The sequence below is a fragment of the Aquila chrysaetos genome, chromosome 11 (assembly GCF_900496995.4).
Source record: "Aquila chrysaetos chrysaetos chromosome 11, bAquChr1.4, whole genome shotgun sequence".
NCBI classification, from domain to species: Eukaryota; Metazoa; Chordata; class Aves; order Accipitriformes; family Accipitridae; genus Aquila; species Aquila chrysaetos.
In genome coordinates, this window is record NC_044014.1 from 17957379 (window position 1) to 17977900 (window position 20522).

The following is a 20522-nucleotide window of genomic DNA, read 5'->3' on the forward strand; positions in this document are numbered from 1 at the left end:
AACCAAAGGTGGTAGATGACTTTTATGCCAATACTTAGTAAGCAGGAAAGGTTTTCCCCTCTTCTTGGGATATACCATAATGGATTTTTAATTATGCTATATCCTTTAAATACCAGTGCTGACTCAGGCTGAATGTTTTACGTCTAAACATGTAGATTTGGTTCCTTGCTTTCCTTAGTTTTTGATGTATCTTAAATGCCACTTTAAAAGTCTCCACTTATTCACAAAACTGGAAGAGGCCAGGGCTGCAAATTCAGAAGATACCTCTTCATACAGTGACCTCCCAATAAAAATGATACCTGAGACTGAAAGAGGTTTCCAGTACATAACCACTCTAGTGTCACAGAAACATACTACAGGACACATGCTTGGTTGCTATATACGCTCCAAAGGAAAAAACAAAATTATCTGAATTTGACTTTAAATCACATTTTTATATATTATTTCCTCATTTTTAGCATAGAAAGGCTATGACAAAAGTCTACTCAGGCATCAAATATTTACAGAGGTAGCCATTGCCTGCTGATTAGAATTAATTCTGGATATTCTCCTGTTCACAGGAGGATCTAGGAAATATTTGCTCAGCAAAGCAACACCACCTTGCCTCCTTTTACAGCAGCAGAGGATATCACACTCCTGCATCAGAAAGGGGCAACAGACATTTGCATTACCTCAGTTTCTCTTCCATCCTGCCATGAGCAATCGAGACTTTTGCAATGACACCAGTTACTTGAGAAGGAGGAAAGACCCCCTCACAGCTCTGGAGCATGTTGTGTTCCAAGTTCTTCTAGGAAGCTCACTTCTGCTCTTCTAACTAGACTGTTCACCATGCTATCTTAGATCTAAAGCCAGGCAAAACTGGTATTCTGAAATAATTTTTGAAGTGTTTTGCCAAAGCTTAACAATGAAAGAATGGAACTTAAAAGCCTTGTGGCACCACCATAGACCACAAGGATTTGAACCTGAGACCACAGTTTAATCATAGCACCTTCCCCATCTCAGCTCCATGTCAAAAGAAGTACCTAGGCAGGTGAACACAGACACATTCCAATACTATGAATCTATAACTGGGCACTTTTCTTAGTACTAAGGAAATCCAATCCAATCTTCTAACCAAGCTTTGCCATATGTTTGAGATCTGTCAAAAATTTATGATAGTCTATCCTGCCAAAATATGCTGTCCACTATTTAAGTCCAATAACAGTTGATACTTTTCCATAGATAAACAGTGAATTTGTATTTTATGCATTGTTTTATACTGAAAATAATGCATAAAGAAAATTGCACAAGGGAGAAACTATTTCTGCACATCACATTCTCCTACAACTGCAACCACACAGAAGACATTTTCAAACAAACTATCTTTCTAAACTGGACACGGAGACGCAACGTGGCATTACATTAATGGTGTTCTAGGTGGCATGAAAACCAAACCCAATATAAAAGACATTCAAGCTAGCAATATGTTCAGCTGAAGAGCAATGTATATCACCTTATGGTCAGTCCTGTGCAGTATGGCTTTTAGATCATGAGCGACTTGCCTCCTGTCAGCCCACCATCTGCTTATAGTTCACAATTAAGACAAACTCAGAGATGCAGTACTTAAGCAACAGCCTTACCTGTCTTGCAGCACCCCTTAAAATTTTAAATGAAGGATATTTTAAACAAATACAATGTCTAAAAAGCCCCTACTTCAGTGGCCTTTCTCACTAAACAATTTCTTCAACTGCAGTTGTATAAAAATACTAAGTGAAGTTGACAGGAAATAACCATGATTACAAGGCTGTCTTTGTTACCAAAAATAAAGATGCAGCTAGAAACTACATTTGGCAGAGCTTGTAGAGAGGAAACAGACACCTGTATACAAGAACCATTGGAAGTCACTAGAGATTGTAAATAAAACAGCATTCAGTCTTTGAAAAAGATAGTACAAATAGTAGCAATACAGTTCTCTCAAAAGTTGAAAATATACAAAAATACACAAAATATACAAGTCTGTATTTTCTGATCAAGTCCCGATATGCAGATATTTGCTGGGGTCTTACTACTTTCCAAATAGCAATGGTGGCAGTTCAGATGTTATCATGTTACAGTATTGCAGCTGTGATTAAAGTGGAAACTAACTTGGCAATGTTTTAGTTCTTGTGGTTCCATGGACTGTGTTCCTGCCCCTGGGCCGAGTAGAAATAATATACAACAAAAGGCTTTCTTTATGCACATACTACTGTTAGGCTGAATTCTCACTATTGCAATGATGAGGAATGCCTCAGGGTTACAGATACATTGTCAGAATTGGAGGGTTTTTTCCATTTTAATGAAAATTGCATCCAGAAACTCCAATGAAATAAAAGAATGTTGTCCTTTTCCCCATCCTTTCTTACTGAAAATAATCTCATTCTCAAACAGTTGAAAAAACAGTTGATATTATCTGGAGGTCACCAAAGAACTGATAGGATATGAAGATGTCAGAGGAAAATCCCAATTTTTCTTCCCAACACCCTTGACGCCTGCAATGGAAACCAATTTCAAGTTGTCTGAGTATCTTCCATGGCACATTTTTTCCTCTCTATCCCAGTCAGGAAAATACAGAGAGGCACAGAGGTTGCAGTCTTAGCTGGCTTATGTCTGTATATATAATATATACACATCGGTACAAGCCTATAACTGTCTCCAGAGTCTCCTCCTCTTCTTCAACCCCATGATTTTCCATCACTCTCTGTTCTGGAGCCTGTTGAGGACAACTTCTAGATTAGAAAATTTTAGAATTGGTCAGCTTTGCTCAATCTCCTTTCATGGTACCCTACCATGCTCAGCCATCTATGGAATGCCATTGGGGGGGGGGGGGGGGGAGAGTTAACAGTGTAATTATAGAAGTGTTTCTTTAATATTGGCAAAACTATGCTTATTTTTAGGGACATTAAGCAAGATAAATCACAAACTTTTTTTGATAACAGTTTGACACACTAGTGCTAAAAAATACTAGATTTCTATTAACCCTCTTTGAAGAGCAAGAGTGGATCAGCCTCTGAGAAAAAAAGCATATGCTGGTCCAGCTGTAGGGAGAGCCAGGTATGTAACAGTCAGTTTAATCTCCCTAAGTTTTAGTGAAAGTAGAAACATTTATCTTTGTTGGTACTCTAGACCAGCCTAAATAGCAATAGAATATCAGTTGCAGAGCAACTCAAGTTGGGTACCAAAAATCAAAGAAACAAGTCACCTTTTTAAGACACAGACCCAAATGACCTGCTTATGTTTGTACACTAAGCCAGAAGCAGAACCAGAAATGGAAGCTGTTGCCCAAATCACAAACCGGTTCTTCACCATCATCATATGTCTGGACAGGATCTTTTTCCTCCACCCTGTCAGCTGATGTGCTTTCCTTTTCTTTATTACACGGCTGTACTCAGACCACAGAGAAGAGGTTGTAGTTTCAATTCACTGGTCTTTCTTCCCTTTTAGAAAATCATATTTGCTAGTCAGAAAGTGCTGCACCTGGGACTCAAAACTCAGAAGAAAATAACTTCTGGCTCATTCAAGCAATGAAGTGTGAAGGACTATTAATTCATAATCTCATTTTAGCAGAATTCCACATGTGCCCCAGCTCAAGTACACACTGGGCAGAAAACAGAGCAGATGTCTTGGCTCATTTTGCTCCAAGTCTCCGAACTGGAGTCCTCTCAGTTTTTGAAAGAAATACAATATTTAATTTACAGTGTTATCAACACATATTTATGCTCTCTGCAGGAGAGACATTTCATTCCTCTCGCTTTAGACTAGCCTCTGTGAAAACGAGTGAAATCTTAACCTCTTTTTGCTTTTGTATAAGCATGCAGAGCTTCATTCATTAGTTCATATGTTTGTGCTGTGATGGCAGGTGGTCTATGCAGTATTTCTAAGATAATGAAGTAAACCCTTTCATACAGACTTTCTTGAATTCAGAAATGAGAAGAGAGCACTTAAATGGTTGAGATAAGATACTAAGCCACGAAAACTGCAGTGCTTAAAAATGGGGTCAGCTTGTCAAGCAGGGTAGAGAAGTTACAAGATGAGCTGCAAGGAGAAGTTAAGGGACCGTGGCAGGAGAGCCTGTTGCAGCTGCAAGCCAGACAGTTGGTGCTGTAGCAACCAGTCACTTGAAACAGCTTCAGGAGAGGCTGTTCAGCGCAGCTGGCCTGGCAAAAGATGAAGTGCAGTTGGTAGGAATGCCACAGCAGCACTTTGTGCAACAGAATTCAAGACCTGAAACCCAAGCACAGCTACAGGTGGCAACCCATAGAATTAACAAATTTGCCAAAAATATATATTTCAAAGATTTGCCCCAAACAAAAGCAGAAACGGCATTTGGCAATTCTCTTTACTAGCACCTTCCTCATAAATTCCCTTTCCAAGAGCAACACCAATGTGAGGAATGTAGGACTTCCTTAGTAACACCACGGACACCGGCATGATGGTACTTGTGCATATCTACATGACAGATGGTATTAACCCTCATCAACACAAGATTCAGAGCACCAGAGAGCCTCTCTGGATAGATATATGTAACCACCTAAATACAGACAGTATCATAATCCACATATCTATGAAATTAAGAGTCACAGGCAACTTCCGTGGTAGCTTTCTCTAATTTTCAGTGCTTCAGAGCATCTGTACACTTGCAGTGGTTGCAGTGTAGGGACTGAGGAGCTAGCACCAAGCACAGGAGCTGCTCAGCTGCCAGAAGCAGGAAAGCTGCACTACTGGATGCTGCACGTGATCTGAAATGCCTTGTCTCAAGGTGCAGCTCTGCTACGTCTTGTTCCAGAGACTGCTCAGTTGTCACCAGTGCTGGCACTGTGCTCCACTGCACAGTGTAAACACACTTTGACTTTACAGACTTGGTGTTTGTTTACAATTCTTAGAAGTAAAATTCAGCTATGCTCTGAATTCTTGAAGAGGTGAAGTGTTTTCAGGCCAGACTATGGCCAATCTCACCACGCTAACAGCAGTCTATGCAGCTTCTCTGCAGCATGTTACAGTTTAGGACTAATCAGACCACCTCTCGCAGCTTATTTTATCAACCTTCTGGAGGACAGAGGGATGAAAGGACATTCTCCAGAGTAGGGAGGTAGTTCAGTCTCCCTGCCCAAAGCTGTCTTGGGCTGGGCTGAGACTGCTGTTTATAATGGAACAGTATTGCCCAATCTGTTTTAAAAAAATATTTTCTTTTATTCTTCGACAAGCCATGCCTGATTTTTCAAAGTCTGACAATCTCCTTCTGTTCCTAATAGTCAAGAGTTCTGAAGGGAAAAAAAGGAGATTTCATGTATTTCACAGTTCTTATACTAGCTTTCCTCTTTTCCATTCTCCTCCACCCACTGCCATTGCACATTTTAGGTACTCTCCAGTGATATCCTTGACAGAGCATTAAGTCTCAGTTTCTTCTTCACAATTCTGGCACTTCAGTTTCCCCAGACACCTGCTACCACAGCTCTGTCATTTCTCCTATTTAGTTCCTCACTGCCCAGTTTCATGGCTTTTTATTATTTCACAAAGCTCTCAGAATACAGACAATAACCTAAAAATATCTTACCATTTCAGTTAATTTCCCCTACCATACATTTCATAAAAGCAATCAGATCCTTTTCTAAATCCCTGATCTGCCTGATATAATTAATTACCTTTATCAGTATGTATCCTCCTTATCTCATTCCTCTGGCTCAAGCAATAATATTCTGAAGAAATACACAGGAATATAAGGCATATCCATGCTGTTGCTTTAATGAATAGATGTTACAGTTCAAGATCACAGAAGTAAAAGGATTGTTTGTATTGCCCTGAAATGTCAGCATGAAATACCAGCTATATTCCTTTTACATTACTGATACAAATAATGTTTAAGAAATTATTCATAACTAGGTGGGTTTTGTCCACATATAGACCACAAATAGATAGATTTAAATATACTCTGAAAAAAATTCCAAATTCACATATTTCCTGTCATTATTTTGTCTTATTAAAGAAACAGAAGTATGATTCACATGTACAGTCTTACAGGTATTCTGTGCTAGCTAATCCCTTTCCAGGGATTTATTGAAAATTACAGATAAACCCAAAATTTCAACAATTTCAGCTTTTAACCAAAAGCAGTACTAAACATGTATGATATACCTCCTTCATATTGGTACTTTATTGGGCTTTAGCTTTAAAAAAAAAAAAAAAAAAAAAAAAAAAAGGCAGCTCTAAGAAAACACTGAAAAATAACAAATGTAGCTAATTTCAGATCACAGACCAGAGCCCTTACAGATGATGTCTTTTCAGCAACGCTCCTCTACCATCATCAAGGTGAATATACTATCAGATCCTTTGTTAACCACAATGAATAATGGGAATAAATTCTTCAGGATTAAAGACGTAAATGGCCCAGAACCAGCCTAAGTCAAACCCAACATATCAGTATGTATCTATACCTATCATGTGCGTAGCAGAGTCCACAGGATGGAACACCAGTTTCTGGGAAAGCCCCACTTTCTGTACAGATTCGAAGTGTTGTTCATTCACAACCAATACACGAAGAACATTTTGAAATGCAGCCCCATGGTGTAGCTCCAGCAGATACCTTAGGCAGGCTTAGAATTTATTCTATACCAAGCTCAAAATTTTGCTCCTTTATTACGGCATTTCTTTCTATTCTAATATTCTTGAGTATTGGTTTACTTAAAATAAAGCAATCCTGGGTCGGCTCAAAGGTCTAATTCATATGACATTTGTGACATTAGCCTACATCAGGTGCCTAAGGAAGATAAGAATGAGCAAATGGGTGTGGGTGGGTGCCTCCATATGCATATGTATGAACAGTCTGTCACTCGCTGAGCTGGTATAATACCCCAATGGACCATATTGAAACAAATAAATTTACACTGTGAACTTTGATTCAGGAAAGTGTTGGTGATATCAGTTCCACCAGGAATACGAATAATAATAGAAATCTATCATTTTTTTAAAACCTCGTGATACTTTGAGGAGTCTTCTTCATAAAAGGGGAAATTCTCCTGTGAACAGAATGATGAAAGTTAACCAACCTCGAGAAAGGTTTAAGCTTGAAAAAAATCACAACCCTCAAGGAAGAGATACCTTAAAAACCAATAATTTCTCCCTGGAAGACTCCATTGTATCACTATTGTCTTCCTATTTGCTAACTAATATGAACATTTTATAGCAAAAGCTATACAAATAATATATACCTTATAAACAGTTTCAAATTACAAATAGTACATAGCAATCTAGTCTTCACTCATCAGTCTGTTTATAAAGATATTCCTGACTCAAACTTGTTGTGGCAATAACAGGACAATTTCAAATGTATTACATAACCCCAGGCAGATCTCTACAACATGGAGAACGTTTAAGTACCCAAGTCCATGCTGCAGATGTTGGTAAAATCCAGTAGTGTCCAGAAATCAAAAATCTTTTAAGACTATCATCTATGTATATTATTGCTAAACTACCAGTCAGAAACTTTCTTTAATCCCAAAATATTTTTGATTGTAACTTCCACAATGCAGTGACGTTCTTGTTCTCTATTAGAACAACCTATAATGAAAAGGGATAATTGTTTATGAATAAGATTACTATGTGCTACTGGAATACAATGACTATTCAAATTTACATATAAGTCTTTCTTTACATGTAGACTTCTATCAAATTTTCTTTCTTCTTTCCCTTCTCCCTGAGTTCCCTTTATATTTTAAATCTGAAGGGATGACAAAAAGAAGTAGAAACAGTTATTCTGAAACCCAGTGTTTAATACTAAATGTAGACTTTTTTCTCCCAATATACTCTGAGAGCAGAAGATGCAAGCTTTTATGACCACAAATTTATGAAATAACTCTTTTAAATGCTGTACTACAGCAATAAATGCTTCAAAATAGGATATATAAAAAATAATAACCCACTCTGATATAGTGTGGCACTCCTATTCATCTGCTACAGTTTTGTAGTCTTAATGCAATTAAAGTTACCAACTGTGTAAACATATTCTTTGCAACAATTCACAAAATTTGCATTCTTAGACAACAGAAAAATTTCATGGCTATAGTTACAAGTCTGAGCAATTTTTCTCCACAGAAGAGAGCATTCCATGAAACTGTTTATCTCATTTCACAGCCATATAGCACCTTTGGTCATAAAATGTTATTATTTCAAATAGTTTGCTACTTTCAAAATTAATAATATAATTTCTTTCTTTAGAAAGTCCCCCATCTCCTTGATAACTTCGCTGTCTTTTTTGGAGGCAGTATTTCAAATCCACTATACTTTTGGCTGAGAAGGACTTTTGGTACTTTTTCTGTTTGGTGACATTTCTGCTCCCAGAACATAGTGTTAGGCAATTCCAGTTATCCGAGAAACAGAAGACAGCAGTTTTAAGAAGGTGGAAACACATGAAAACAGAAAAGACTACAGACAAAAGTATTTTTCCTGTTCCTAAGCAGGAACAGGAAAATGCTCAAGCAGCCATTATTATGGTCAGTGAAGCAGTGCAGATTACCCAATTGTGCCAGAGAAAAGATGCACCAACCCTTTTCCTTGGCTGTATGTATTACAGGCCAGTGCAGGAAAGAAGTGATTTAAAACTATTGTTTTTTCAGCATTTTCCAGGTACTGAAGGCATCGTGATATGTGTAAACAGTACCAGTGCTATACAAAAATAACCTCATTTTAGGACATCCCTTCCATTTTGAAATTTGAAAACTTTGTGCAACCTTTTATCTGCGTGAATATACACAGCGATTTTGTCAGCAGGGACACAAACATATTTAGACCATTCATTACCTATGTCTGAGTTCTGACTGATGCTCAGTAGGCACATGCAGAAAGGACGGACACAAGACACTTCTCCCCCATCCTCCTCTGCCCGCTGCAAGTCTCATTCTCAGTGCCAGGGCCAAATGACCCACTCTGCTAAGCACTCCCACTAAGGCCTCTTGGGTACCCTCCAGGGTAAATCCACACCGCAAACAGGAGGACGGAAGGGAAGCAAACCTGCCCAAGGTTTAATCCAGTTGCAGCAAGATATGAGGAGGAAGGAGAGCAGGGTATACAAGCCCCAGAGAAAAGTCAGAAACAAGAGTGGCTTGCCAGGCTGCAAAGAAGCCCGTGCACCTACGCCCTCCCTTCCGCCGTTAGGATCAGAGCTAGATTAAAACTGCCCAGTTACGAGCATCTCCGTTGCAGTCACTCTTGACTGCTAGAAGGGGATAAGGTTTGCAGACCAAGCAGCAGCACTATTCTTCAGATTCACTGTAGCTGTCGTTGGCTTCAACACGGGTCACTGCCTCCAAGGCAATCTGACCTCAAACGCTTTCAGTTTAACATTAAATAATCAGTCTGTCTGAAAGAGCAAATTTTATGTTTCTGTGTGCACGTGGAACAGGTGACAGTAAAACTGAAAAGCAGAAGTGCAGCTTTTTACACAGTGCATTTGTCCCCAGAGAAATAAAACACATTTTCTCCGCAGGTGCTAAAGTGAGTTTGCTCAGAAGACCCTTAATGAGAAAATCCTACTAAATTTACTGGTTTTACATCTTTGCCTACTCCAGAGCACATGCCTACACATACAGCCTGTTTCCTCCAGTAAGCCTAAAGACAAACCCAAAACCCATTCAATTAAATTTAGAGTTGCATTTTCAAATCCATCTCCTACTACTATTACTATATGAACAATTTTGAATGTGCTATTTAGTATCCAAAGTGATAACAGATTAAAGCTTTAAGATTTCTAGGGCAGTTGCTAGGAGTCTTCCAAAATTAACACTGTGGCATTGAGCCATTTGACCCACAGTGACGAGACTAAAACTTCTGAAAATTAGTATTATTTAAAAATACTTGGGACAGAAGAGTACCTTCCTCTCATCTGCTAAGACACAACTAAATGCCCACATGTAACTTTTTCGGTACAAGTAGTGTCTTCTAGTTTAAAACAGCTTATATGCACCCTGAAAATGGAAAAAAATCCATTCAAATAGACCAGTTAATCTGAGACTTAAGTTTGAGAGCAATGCTTGGAAAAAACAGAGATGTATTATTTTAAACATGAAGCAGCAGTGTTTCACCTGTTTATAGCAATCAGTAAGTAGTAAATACAGAGAATGTCATGAGAAATCATGTTCCATAAACTCATGGTTTCCAAATACCAGCTATGGGACACTGAACGGCAAGTTAAGTAGGCAGTTTATCAACCGAAATAGAAATCGAGGGGAACCAAAACTATGTCTAAATTGACACAGTTTAAACAATAGAGTTTGAGTGCTCTTTTGGCCTGGCACCAAGTCCCACAAATTTGCATTCACAGCATGTGACAGTCTACTGCTAACCCTCCATTTCCCCATCGCTCTTCATCCCCACAGCACATTGCTGGCACATCTTCCTACAGATATTCTGAAAGCAGAAGAGATCAAATACATACAAAATACTTCAAAATAGCAGGCCTTTAGGAAAAAATTCAAGCCTGCAACATGGCTACAGATTCCAGTTCAGATTCAGGTGGTGTGAGTTTGGGCTGTTTTCCAATTCAGACGCGGGTGGTATCAATTTGGGCTATTTTCACTAAAATTCCACAGCCTTGAAAAACAGAACTGTAGCAATCATTTACTGACTTTCATGTGAACACAGACTGATCAAGCCAAATTCCTGCTACTGACCGGCTACATTTGCATTCACATTACACTGCTTCCATGGTTGGAGTTCTCACCTTTAGTGCTATACCAGCAGTAGCACGAAGTCAGAGCTCAAGCAGTAGACTCAAATTTTAGAGAGACCTTTACGTATGAATAAATACTCTCTTTGAAGCAATTGTCAGAGTCTGAGAGAGATTTAAGACAGTGTGTAGGTATAGGTGGGGAGAAGTACCTCTGAGCTAGGTGAAATACTATGACCTCAAGACAGTAAAATCACACAGATATTTGAAAGTGAATTTTCAATCTTTTTACATGTTGCTCAGGAGATCTTACATTGCTGCTCTTTTGTCAGGACTTCCTGAAGGAAAAGCCAAGCAAAAGCTCACAAAGCTGTCTTTTAAAGAGTAAAATATGCAACATCTTGTGGTTCCCCACATTGCCCAGAAGTGGGGAAGTCAAAATGAAAAAACACACTAGCTACTTGGCAAGACAGGTTGTACATGAAATCCACGTGAAGAATTCTTTCCTATAAAGAACAGTTGCATCCTTGACTCCTGAGTACTTCTAAGAAAAAATTTTGGCACAATCTTCTCTACTAATGTTGGAGACAAAATCATGCTAATTAAGAAGGGGTTAAGAAATGGGTTTTCTAGCATGACTGAGAGAAAAAGTAAGTCTTATATGGTCATGTTATGAATAAAATTGAAACCTTGTTATCAAATCGATTGCTTCAAATCAGGTTTCTCAGCTGTTTTATATACATTGAAGGCACTAGACTGTATCTATGAGCATTAATGTAATCTGTAAAAAATAGCTTCCTCTTGAAATACTCATGCATAGTTCATTGAGATCCTTTGATGCAGCACTGTCTCCTCAAAGCATTAAAAATAAAAAAAAAATTAAAAAGATTTACTGTAAAGTGATGTTTTAAACTAATCCATTTGCAGTTCTTTTTAATTCACCTTCTCATTCTAAATTTTTATGCTACATGATACAATTTACAATTCTCTGCTTTTTATTTCAACTATGTGAAATCCTAGGAGTCCAGAAATGGCAACTGAGAGCCAAGGCTGTACCTATACACTGGCTTGGATGTTTCACACTCTTCCCTGCAGCTTGATTGCCCATCTCTCCTGTGTGCCACAGCTCCTGCCTGGGACACATACCTCTGGTTTCTTGTCATGCAGAGAAGGCTATGGGCAGATGCTGTTGCATCACTGAGCCTCACACCACTATGCAGTCAGGATGTGCCTTTGGCTGCCAACCCGGATCGGGAACTCAAACAGGCCCCTAGGTTCCCTAGACTAAACCTAGTCATGGTCTGTAACCTACATTAACACAATGGCATGAATGGTCTCCATAAAAAGTTGTTAGCATCAAAGCTTATGAATTTAAAAGGAAGATATGGACAGCTGGTATTTTATATAATATTTAACATTGTAATATGAATAGTAGTGATATCAGTAGCTTCAGCAGGAATTCCTGACAAGCCCAAACCATACAAATTGTGTACTGGAAGGTATTAAACTAGAGAGCATTAGTTTCAGTGGAAATCAGAAAAACCAGTCATCAAAGAGAAAATTTCAGCCAAGAAAAACTATCAGTCTTTTCAGTGATAGCAGTCAAACTCTGGATTTTGCCTAATGGTTTCTCTACAATCATTGGATCTGTATGAAGATGCTTGTTCTGATCTAGGAACACCACTTACCAAGGACCAAAATGCTTCAGACAGGTCTTCTGATCCCTTGGTTTTGTGCTACAGGAGTTTTCTATCTACTCAGAGAAGTAAAGTCAAACCATAAATTATCTTAACAATAGGGTATAGAAAACTGCAGCCCTGAGTAAACAGGAAATATCTGGCAATTCACAGCAAATTTTGACCAAATGAAGGTAGGATACTCACAGTCTCAGACAGAGTTTGTTCCACTGAGTCTGGTTTTGACCATGCCTCGATGACCTCACAGCTCTTAAACAGAAACCAAACACACTGCCAGAGTGAGGCAGCATGGACAAGGAATGAGATGGTGGGAAATAAACAGCAGAAAATAGCAGAGGGGGTAAAAAATAATTTTAGTTTCTGAACATACAAGATAAATAAGTTGCTTTTTAGAATCTTTCTATTTTTGAGCATAAACGGAGAATTACACAGTCATATTGGGAGAGGATCGGAGAGACAAACCCAGACTAAGCCACAACACTTGCAGTGATGAGGAAATTATGTTGCAACAGTCAGTGGCATTTAGAAAATCTGTCCAAGCATTTAGAAGGTCTTTTCCAAAATTTCAATGGCATTTTGAGCATCAAAAATAAAAAATAAAACAGCACGCATATTCTGTGAACCATCCTGCCAAGGGAATTTACTGGCAAATCCTGCATTACCCATGCTAAGTAATGGTGCCAGGAATTTATCCTGTATCTTTTGTAGCCATATGCAGGGAAAAAAAAGTTAGTGGCTATCTATGTAATCACAAAAATGGCAGAGTCTGTGTGAATGCGGGTTCTTAAAACATTAGACAAGAAAATACCATTTAGGTAAAGGGCTTGAATGATGTTGCTTCAGAAGAGCAGTACTGTGGGAACAGCTCTGCAAAAAGCCTCATCCAAGACACCAAGATATATTCTCCTGGGACACCATTATGCCCCACACCCCTGGGACCTGTCCCTCAGCTGGGCAGTGCAGGCTGGTCCAGGCTGCCAGGCCATGTCTCAGTGGGCAGCAGCACTTGCCAGCCGGTGACCGTGCATCCCACACTGTCCCCGTTGGCCCCAGATGTGCCAGGGAGCATGGAGGTGGCACAGACATCCCTCAAAACAAATGCCCCTCTGCCAAGAATGGCACTTGTGGCTGGGGAGGAGGGTTTCGTGTTAACCCTCACTATGGTCAAGATGCCACCCACGCGGTAAGAAAAATCCCAGTTCCTCTTTGGCATTCTCCAAATGAGCATATTCGGTCAAAGAAGGACAGTTGCTGGGGTTACAACCACAAAAATAGCATGACAATATGTTCGCTGCGTGTCTCAAACCTGCCACCTCCTCCAGGCTCTCCCGGGGTCCTGAAGAAGAAGGCAGGGTGTTTGCTGGAGTGGGGGTTAGTGAGGCCCTGGCCCCCCGCCTCCAGCCTGGGCCCCTGGAGACACCATTTTGGGGTGATGAGTAACTCTTGTAGGTACTAAAGTGAAGCAGGACTGTGTATTGGGCCATGTGTGTGCATGGAAGAAGGAAGCAGGCTGAGGTATGACCAGTGGACAGGCCTCACAGCACAAAATCTCATGAACAAGTCTTGTGCAATGGAGACTTTCTTAGGAGTAACTTCTTGGCAGCAGTACCAGTCTAAGCAGCCACATACCTTATTCCTCCCAGCCTGTGCTGCACCCTCACAAACACCTGTGTGCTGAATCAAATCAAGGAACCGATGCAGTTAAAACCCCCTTTTTTTGTGACTTTTTGCTAGATCGTTTGTAGTGGACTCCTTCCCCAGCCCATTTCCCTGCACAGCTACGCAAGCACGTGGGCCAGCAGATCACAGGGATGAGATCCTGCGTGAGCCGCACTGTCACCAAGGCCTGAGCGCAGGGGACTCGGGGACTGCCTTGAGCACAACGCATCGGCAGCAGCCCCTTGTCGGGAGCAGCGAGGCGACAGCGCTGCGAGGACAGGCGTGAAAGCTCTCTGCACCGGGCACTGCAGAGCATTAAAACTAAACCTGTAAACTGTTGAGTCAGGAAGAAACAAGGCAAAACCAGCACGGCAGTGCAAATGACAGGCTGCCACCAAAGATCTCAAAGGGAAAAGGTCTGGGATTTCTGTGACAGTCAGGCAAGAGGCAGCTGTTGTGTAAGAGAAATCACTGCATGAGCCTACCGAGCAAATCCCGTATTCTGATACATGCTTAGATAGAGCGGGAAGATTATATAAGCAAAAAGCAAAGCGACGCTGCAATTTATTTATGCCCACTTCTTCACATTGCCAGAGTGTTAATTCTAACTAATTCAAAATTAATTTAATTTTCAAAAATAACTTTTAGGGAGTAAAACAGCAAAAGTGTCCAGTTCAAAAACAGATACATTGCAGGGTGGAATTCCAAAGTTTTGTGTAGTAAACGACATTCAGCATTATTAGGTTATTCCTTAAAGCCCACAAACTTTATAAGATACCCCAAAAGGGGCAATTTGTTCACTGTGGGCCCTCCCTAGAGAAATACTGTATGCAAATATCAAGTGATTGCCCTGTTGAAAGCTCAGAGAACAAAAAAGTCAGCCATGCCAAGATCAGAGCAATACTGTTACCAAAGACACAAATCTCGTGGCAGGCTGTTTCCCCAGAGTCTTCTGCACTAACCAGGAAAGTCTGGTTTGCTCCTACATTTTCACAAGAGAAAACTGTAGTCAGTACGATCTGGGGAGAAGACATATCCATGTGAAAATCTAGCCTAAGTGGCAATGAGAATCTCCCTAAGAAATAACGTCGGGTTTCCTCAAAACATATTGTACTTATCAAAACATATTAACATGATGCAGTTGTACATTTTTTAAAAAAGAACGAGTAGGTTTCCTGCCTAGAGCAGACTTAGCTTATAAACCAAGCTGCAGACAGGCCAAAGATACAGAAAGAGAGTGACAACAGTCATCCTCTAAAGGTGCAGAATTCAAATTCATCAGCACTTCAGGATGAAGGCTGAACACGAATATCTGCTTACATTGCCCCTCAGAAGCAACCAGCTGCCTGTAAAGTTCATCTTTAAAGAGGAAAAAATGGTTGAGCCCAAGACTAAGCAAAAAAATCCCAGGCTCAGAGGTATCAGAGCCAGAAAACACAGATCAGCTGCCTACCTCTCGGGTGGGAATGGCCTCGCCCTGTGTCACTGGAAGGATCAGGGATTGCTCCTGCCTTAGTTTAAGAAACAGGGTGAGGAAACTTTTTTTTTCCTTACAGTTGTATTCAAAAGGATGCAGATAACAGGACGGTTTCCTCTAGCTTTGCTGGAGAACCTCTGGGAAGGGAACGTGCCCTCGGCAGCAGGTTGCTACCTGGCACATCCTCGCCGGGAAGCGCAGCGGAGCGGGGAGGAGAGGGGAGCCAAGAGCCCGCATCGGTCCCCGCAGCCTGCAGAGTCACCTGGGGCTGGACGCGCCGCTGAGAGCGGGTTACCTGGCCCTGCCACAGCCCACTGAAGCTTATCGAAATCTAACCCGCTGTAAAACCGGGGGATCCGAACTGCCGGCTCGTCTTTCTCCAAGCCCGAGCCAGGGCTTCCCTAAGGCACTCCGAAAGGTCTAAAGGGCGGAGGGGATTAGCGAGGCCTTGCGTTTCCCTTTCCAAAGGCTCCACCTGGGCTCCCGGTTCCGCAAACACCTGTGCGCGCCGCCGGGCCGGGCCGCGCCGCAGGGGGCGGGGGCGGGGCCGGGCCGGGTGCCCCGAGCACCGGGTCCCTCCTCTGCTGAGCGCCTGCGGCTGGGACGGCCGGACGGAGAGAGGCTTCAACTACCGGCACGGCAGCGGCCGGGATGTAACCCAGGGGAGGCATTGGTGGCAGACGAGTTTCCGCCGCGCTCCGAGTCGCGGCCCCGGGAGGGAGCCGACCCCAGCCCAGCCCGGCAGGAGGAAGCGGCCGCGCCGGCAGGTGCCGGGCGGGGACGAGCGCGGCGTGTCCCGGCGGGTGCCGGCGCAGCGCGGAGCATGGACAAACTGAACAAGCTGACCGTGCCGGCCGGGGAGAAGTTGAGGTAGGGTCTGCTCCGCTCGCGGGGCTCCTCCGCGAGTGGGGAGCGGGGCCGCGGGGTGGGGGGGTCCTGCGGGCACGGCGGGAGGACGGGGAGCCGCTCTCCGCACGGGAGTGAGGCGGGACTGGGAGACTCCGAGGCACAAGGAAGTTGGCAGAAGTTCGAGAGTAAGACGGGGTCATTACTGGTCGCCAGGGCGGTACGGGGAAGGGCGGAAGGTAAATGCAGGTCTGGAGCAATTAATGGGACACAGATTTCAAAGCAAAATGTGCGTCTGCTTCATCTGCAGTGAAAAGAAGAATGTTGTTAAAGGGTCTGTTTTCAGAGCTGTAAGAAAATAGTCTTTGGCTCACTAAGATGTATGAGCCTTATGCGAATTAGAAAAAGCTAATTAACTGCTTCATGGTTTAATCAGAGTGACCTGTGAAGACGGCTTTTGCAGTTATGTTCTGTAATATTTCCTAATCTTCGAAAGAACTGGTGGAATAGAGGGAGGTGGAAAACGGCAAACGTTCTTAAGTGAAGCAGAACGATGTTAAATACAGGGTTTGAGAAGAAAAAAGCAGAAGCTGACCATTACTGAAGTATTTTTAGTGTGACTCGATTGGTGTGCTGGTAGAGTTCGTACCTCAAGGCTCTTTCGTTGTGACTTTTTTTTTTCTGAATAGTTAAAAGAAGTCCTGCTTCAGATTAAAGTAGCATAGAAACTTTTTCTTCCCCTGAAAAATAAGGAATACTGAAAAATATTTTTTCACAAAATAACTCAAGCACTCAATACTAATTTATAAACAATTGTCAAGTTTCTCTGCCTCTCCTCAGAAGCCTTCATGCAAATCAGAATAATCCCTTGTAAAGCTAATTTTGATGGAGTAGTATTTCTTGATATCTACTCTTTCCATACTGTTGAAATATTGGAAGGGGGTGTACTTGAAGAGCTGCAATGACCCTTATATTCCTCAGCCAGGCACACCTAATAAGAGCCTAGCAGACTGCATCCTACAGCACAGGCAAGAACTCTGTGGAAGGTGCAATGGACAGGGGGAAGAAGACAGTGAATTTCCTCTTTGTTGGCAATTTATCACCTTAAAATGGTCTAAATGGTGTCAAGTGCTCAATGTTGGTCTGAACTAGCTATCTCAAGATAATAAGATGAGTGATGGCATGGAAAGTTTGATGCCATCAAGACAGTTGCTGGTACGTAAAGAAATAAAACACACACACTCTGCTGTGATAAAATTGTAGCTGGGATGCGTCTTCTGCACCTTTGCAAATGATTGAAGTAGAATTACTTTCAAGTATACAGAGGGGGTCTACATGTGGGAGTTATAATGGTCCACAACTTGTTTGTGAACCAGTTCAAAAGCCCTAGACCAGAAAGGCAGCCATCACACCCCTGCTGCATCTTTACACTGGCTGGCACTCTTCATCTTGTCCGAAGTTTTAATATTGTTGTAAAATAAGGAAGAGAAGGAGGTAGCTCTGCTTTCCTGTATTATGTCGAAGTATCAAAAGCTATTTCTCTCCTCCTCATGGCCAATTCACCGTAGTTGTGCAAGGAATGTAAGAGCACACATTTCTCAAACGTGTGAGCGTCCTCACTATATGCAGTGGAAGTGCATGCATGCTTTGATTTCAGCATGTCGAAATACGTCCTTTAGCAGAAACCTGGGTATTTGGCTACATGGTCTTACTACAGTATCAGAAATTTTAAAACTTAAGGCAGAACTTTCCATGAGTACATATTCATAGTATAAATTTAGGACAGATGTGTAAATATAAGAAGAGAGCAGCATAACATGGCAGCAGCCTTTTCTTCCTTCTTTGATACAGCCAAATACCCCTTTGCGCTATGTGACTTGTTGACAGTGCAGTTGACTTCCTGATGTAGCCTCCTATCTGCATGGAAGACACATAGATGGTTCAGAGTTTGTACTGACTGTTACATGAATGAAATGGTTACTTTAAAAACCTACCTTCCTCCATATGCCAAGACACAATGCCAAGAAATATTCCTACCAAACATAGTTTCAATTGGTGTAATTATAGTTCACATTTTTCTAAAGACAGCTTTCTTAAAATTTTTTGCTTTGTAGCAGCAAAAATTAAAGTAGCACTGCTGTTGAGTCAGTGTCTGAGAGTACAGCTTTTGATTTTTTTAAGTGTAGACCTGAAAAACTAGATATTATGTGGTTTTGTGAAGCTCATCTGTTCTCCATGGGTGTATTTGAGCATACCAGACCTAGCTTTCTGTTGCATTAGCAAGTCTTATGTCAGATCTGAATTCTTAACATATTCCATTTGTTTGTTTATTACAACAATAAGAACTGTAAGTGTTCTTATGTGCCTCTAACTACCATGCTGTGGTGGATGTTGTTTGTGGTTAAGTCACTCAATTAACTTTACTATCAGTTGGATAGGAATGCTGGAACTTCATGGAATTCCAGTATTATTTTCATATAGCGTTTGTTATAAGGTATGTGCAGTATTATACAAGTGTTCCCTCAGAGTACATTGTGTTCAAATTGCTTCCATATAGTCAGGAAAAATGAATTCCAAGGCTTGGTTATTTACCCTGAGATGAATTAATTTATGTGGTGCATACAATACTTTGGTACTTTGAATGGTTTTCTGAAGTGTGGAGTGAATACATGAGCAATAGCTGTGCTGCCATGGCAGGCTGTAGTATGCCTTGATTTCAGCCTGAACTTCAGGAGAAAAAAAAAATTATGCTGCAATTGTATAGATGGGTAGATGGTAGGTGGCAAAGGTAACAGGTAGTTAGCAACTCAAAAGATAAAGCACTAAACTTGCAGACTCTTTTGGGGTTCAACTTCCTTAGACTATAGCCTATGATTTCTGGTCTTTAAATAATTTCTAGCTGCTATATATATGACTCTGCTATAGCATCTCTTCAAACTTGCTGCATTTTTTTATTATGACCACAAACCTTAATAATGACGCTCTGCTCATAGCTGTCTTTAGCTCTGTATCACAAAGTCCTTTTCAAAGGCATCATTACCATCATCACTGCAGTGGCAGGCAAACCATGGCACAAACCAGAAGTGTACCACATGCTTTCACTTGCTTAAAGTCATGCAGCCAACAACTTCCAGATTGCAGACAGACTTTTCCAAGAGCACAGTTTCATGTTAATTTCCAATGACTTCATTAATTTGCAGCAGTTCTTCTCCCCCTCAAAAAACCCTTGAATTCACTATCTCCAACCATAACTCCCAAATGAAAAGCAAGTGGAAAAAAAGCAATTGACTTTTTTTTCTCAGGTGGGACAAGTGTGTCAATTTATTTGCAATATTTTGTTTTAACATCCCTTGCTAAACAGGTGGTTTTAAGTCCTAATTCTGTTGAAATCAAGAGGAGTTTCCTTAAGGCCTGAATGTCTGTTAGTTGCCTATCGAATTTGAAGGTATTCATGGCTTCACTAATTTTCTACTGATAGAGACAGTTTGACTGTAACTACTAGGTCTTTTCTTTATCAAAGGATTTTCTGGTATTGTGTCCTCTTGAAAGTATGTAAACAGAAAATTAATTCATTTGGGAGTGAAAAGATATTTAACTGTAAACTGATACCTTCTATGTATAGGATGTTTTATTATAGGGAATATTTACTTTTTGAGAAAATGAATGGGGAATATCTAAGCATTAGGTTTGTGCTGTAAGAAAATATTTTTATTGCAGTAGTTCTACTAATTCCTGTTAATAGTTGATTGTAGCAAACAGAAACTTAATCTGTTTTTTCAAGTCAAATTTTAACATAGTTTATTGCATCAATGGACTTGACCAAGACAAAAGAACAAAAATAAACTCAAGGAGGAAAGAAAGTGGAATTTCAAAGTAAGCTAGAGAATGCTCCCCATGACAGAACTGGGCGCCAAAGTCCATGTCCAACTTTAACATCTTTTCCCCTTTTTAGTTACATAGACTTTGGAGGAAAGGCTGTGCAAGTGCCCAGTTACTTGTACACTGTTCAGTGGTCTAAAGGCTCGAATCAGAACTGTTCCACATATGAGATTTTTCCAGAGCAACCCCTTCTAAGCTGCTCATCGCTATCTCTTCTTCACAAGTCATGGCCTCCTTGCTTCTGCTCTTCTACCTGCTCTGTTCTGCTCTCTCAAGCAGAAGTCTAATCTGC

General features: G+C 41.0%; 1 protein-coding gene across 6 annotated transcripts in view; it reads left to right on the forward strand.

The window, feature by feature from the left end:
* BLNK (B cell linker) overlaps positions 1 to 20522 on the forward strand; it is a 107648-nt gene that overhangs the window by 41475 nt on the left and 45651 nt on the right. Inside the window, exon 1 of one of the 6 annotated variants that reach the window (XM_030029772.2) lies at positions 16126 to 16375. The exons of 4 other annotated variants lie outside the window; for them this stretch is intronic. In XM_030029772.2, coding sequence (XP_029885632.1) covers positions 16329 to 16375 — 47 coding nt within the window. In that variant the 5' untranslated portion in view covers positions 16126 to 16328. Of the gene's footprint in view, positions 1 to 16125; positions 16376 to 20522 lie in introns of those variants that run through there. One more of the 6 variants, XM_030029773.2, reaches the window with a different exon arrangement.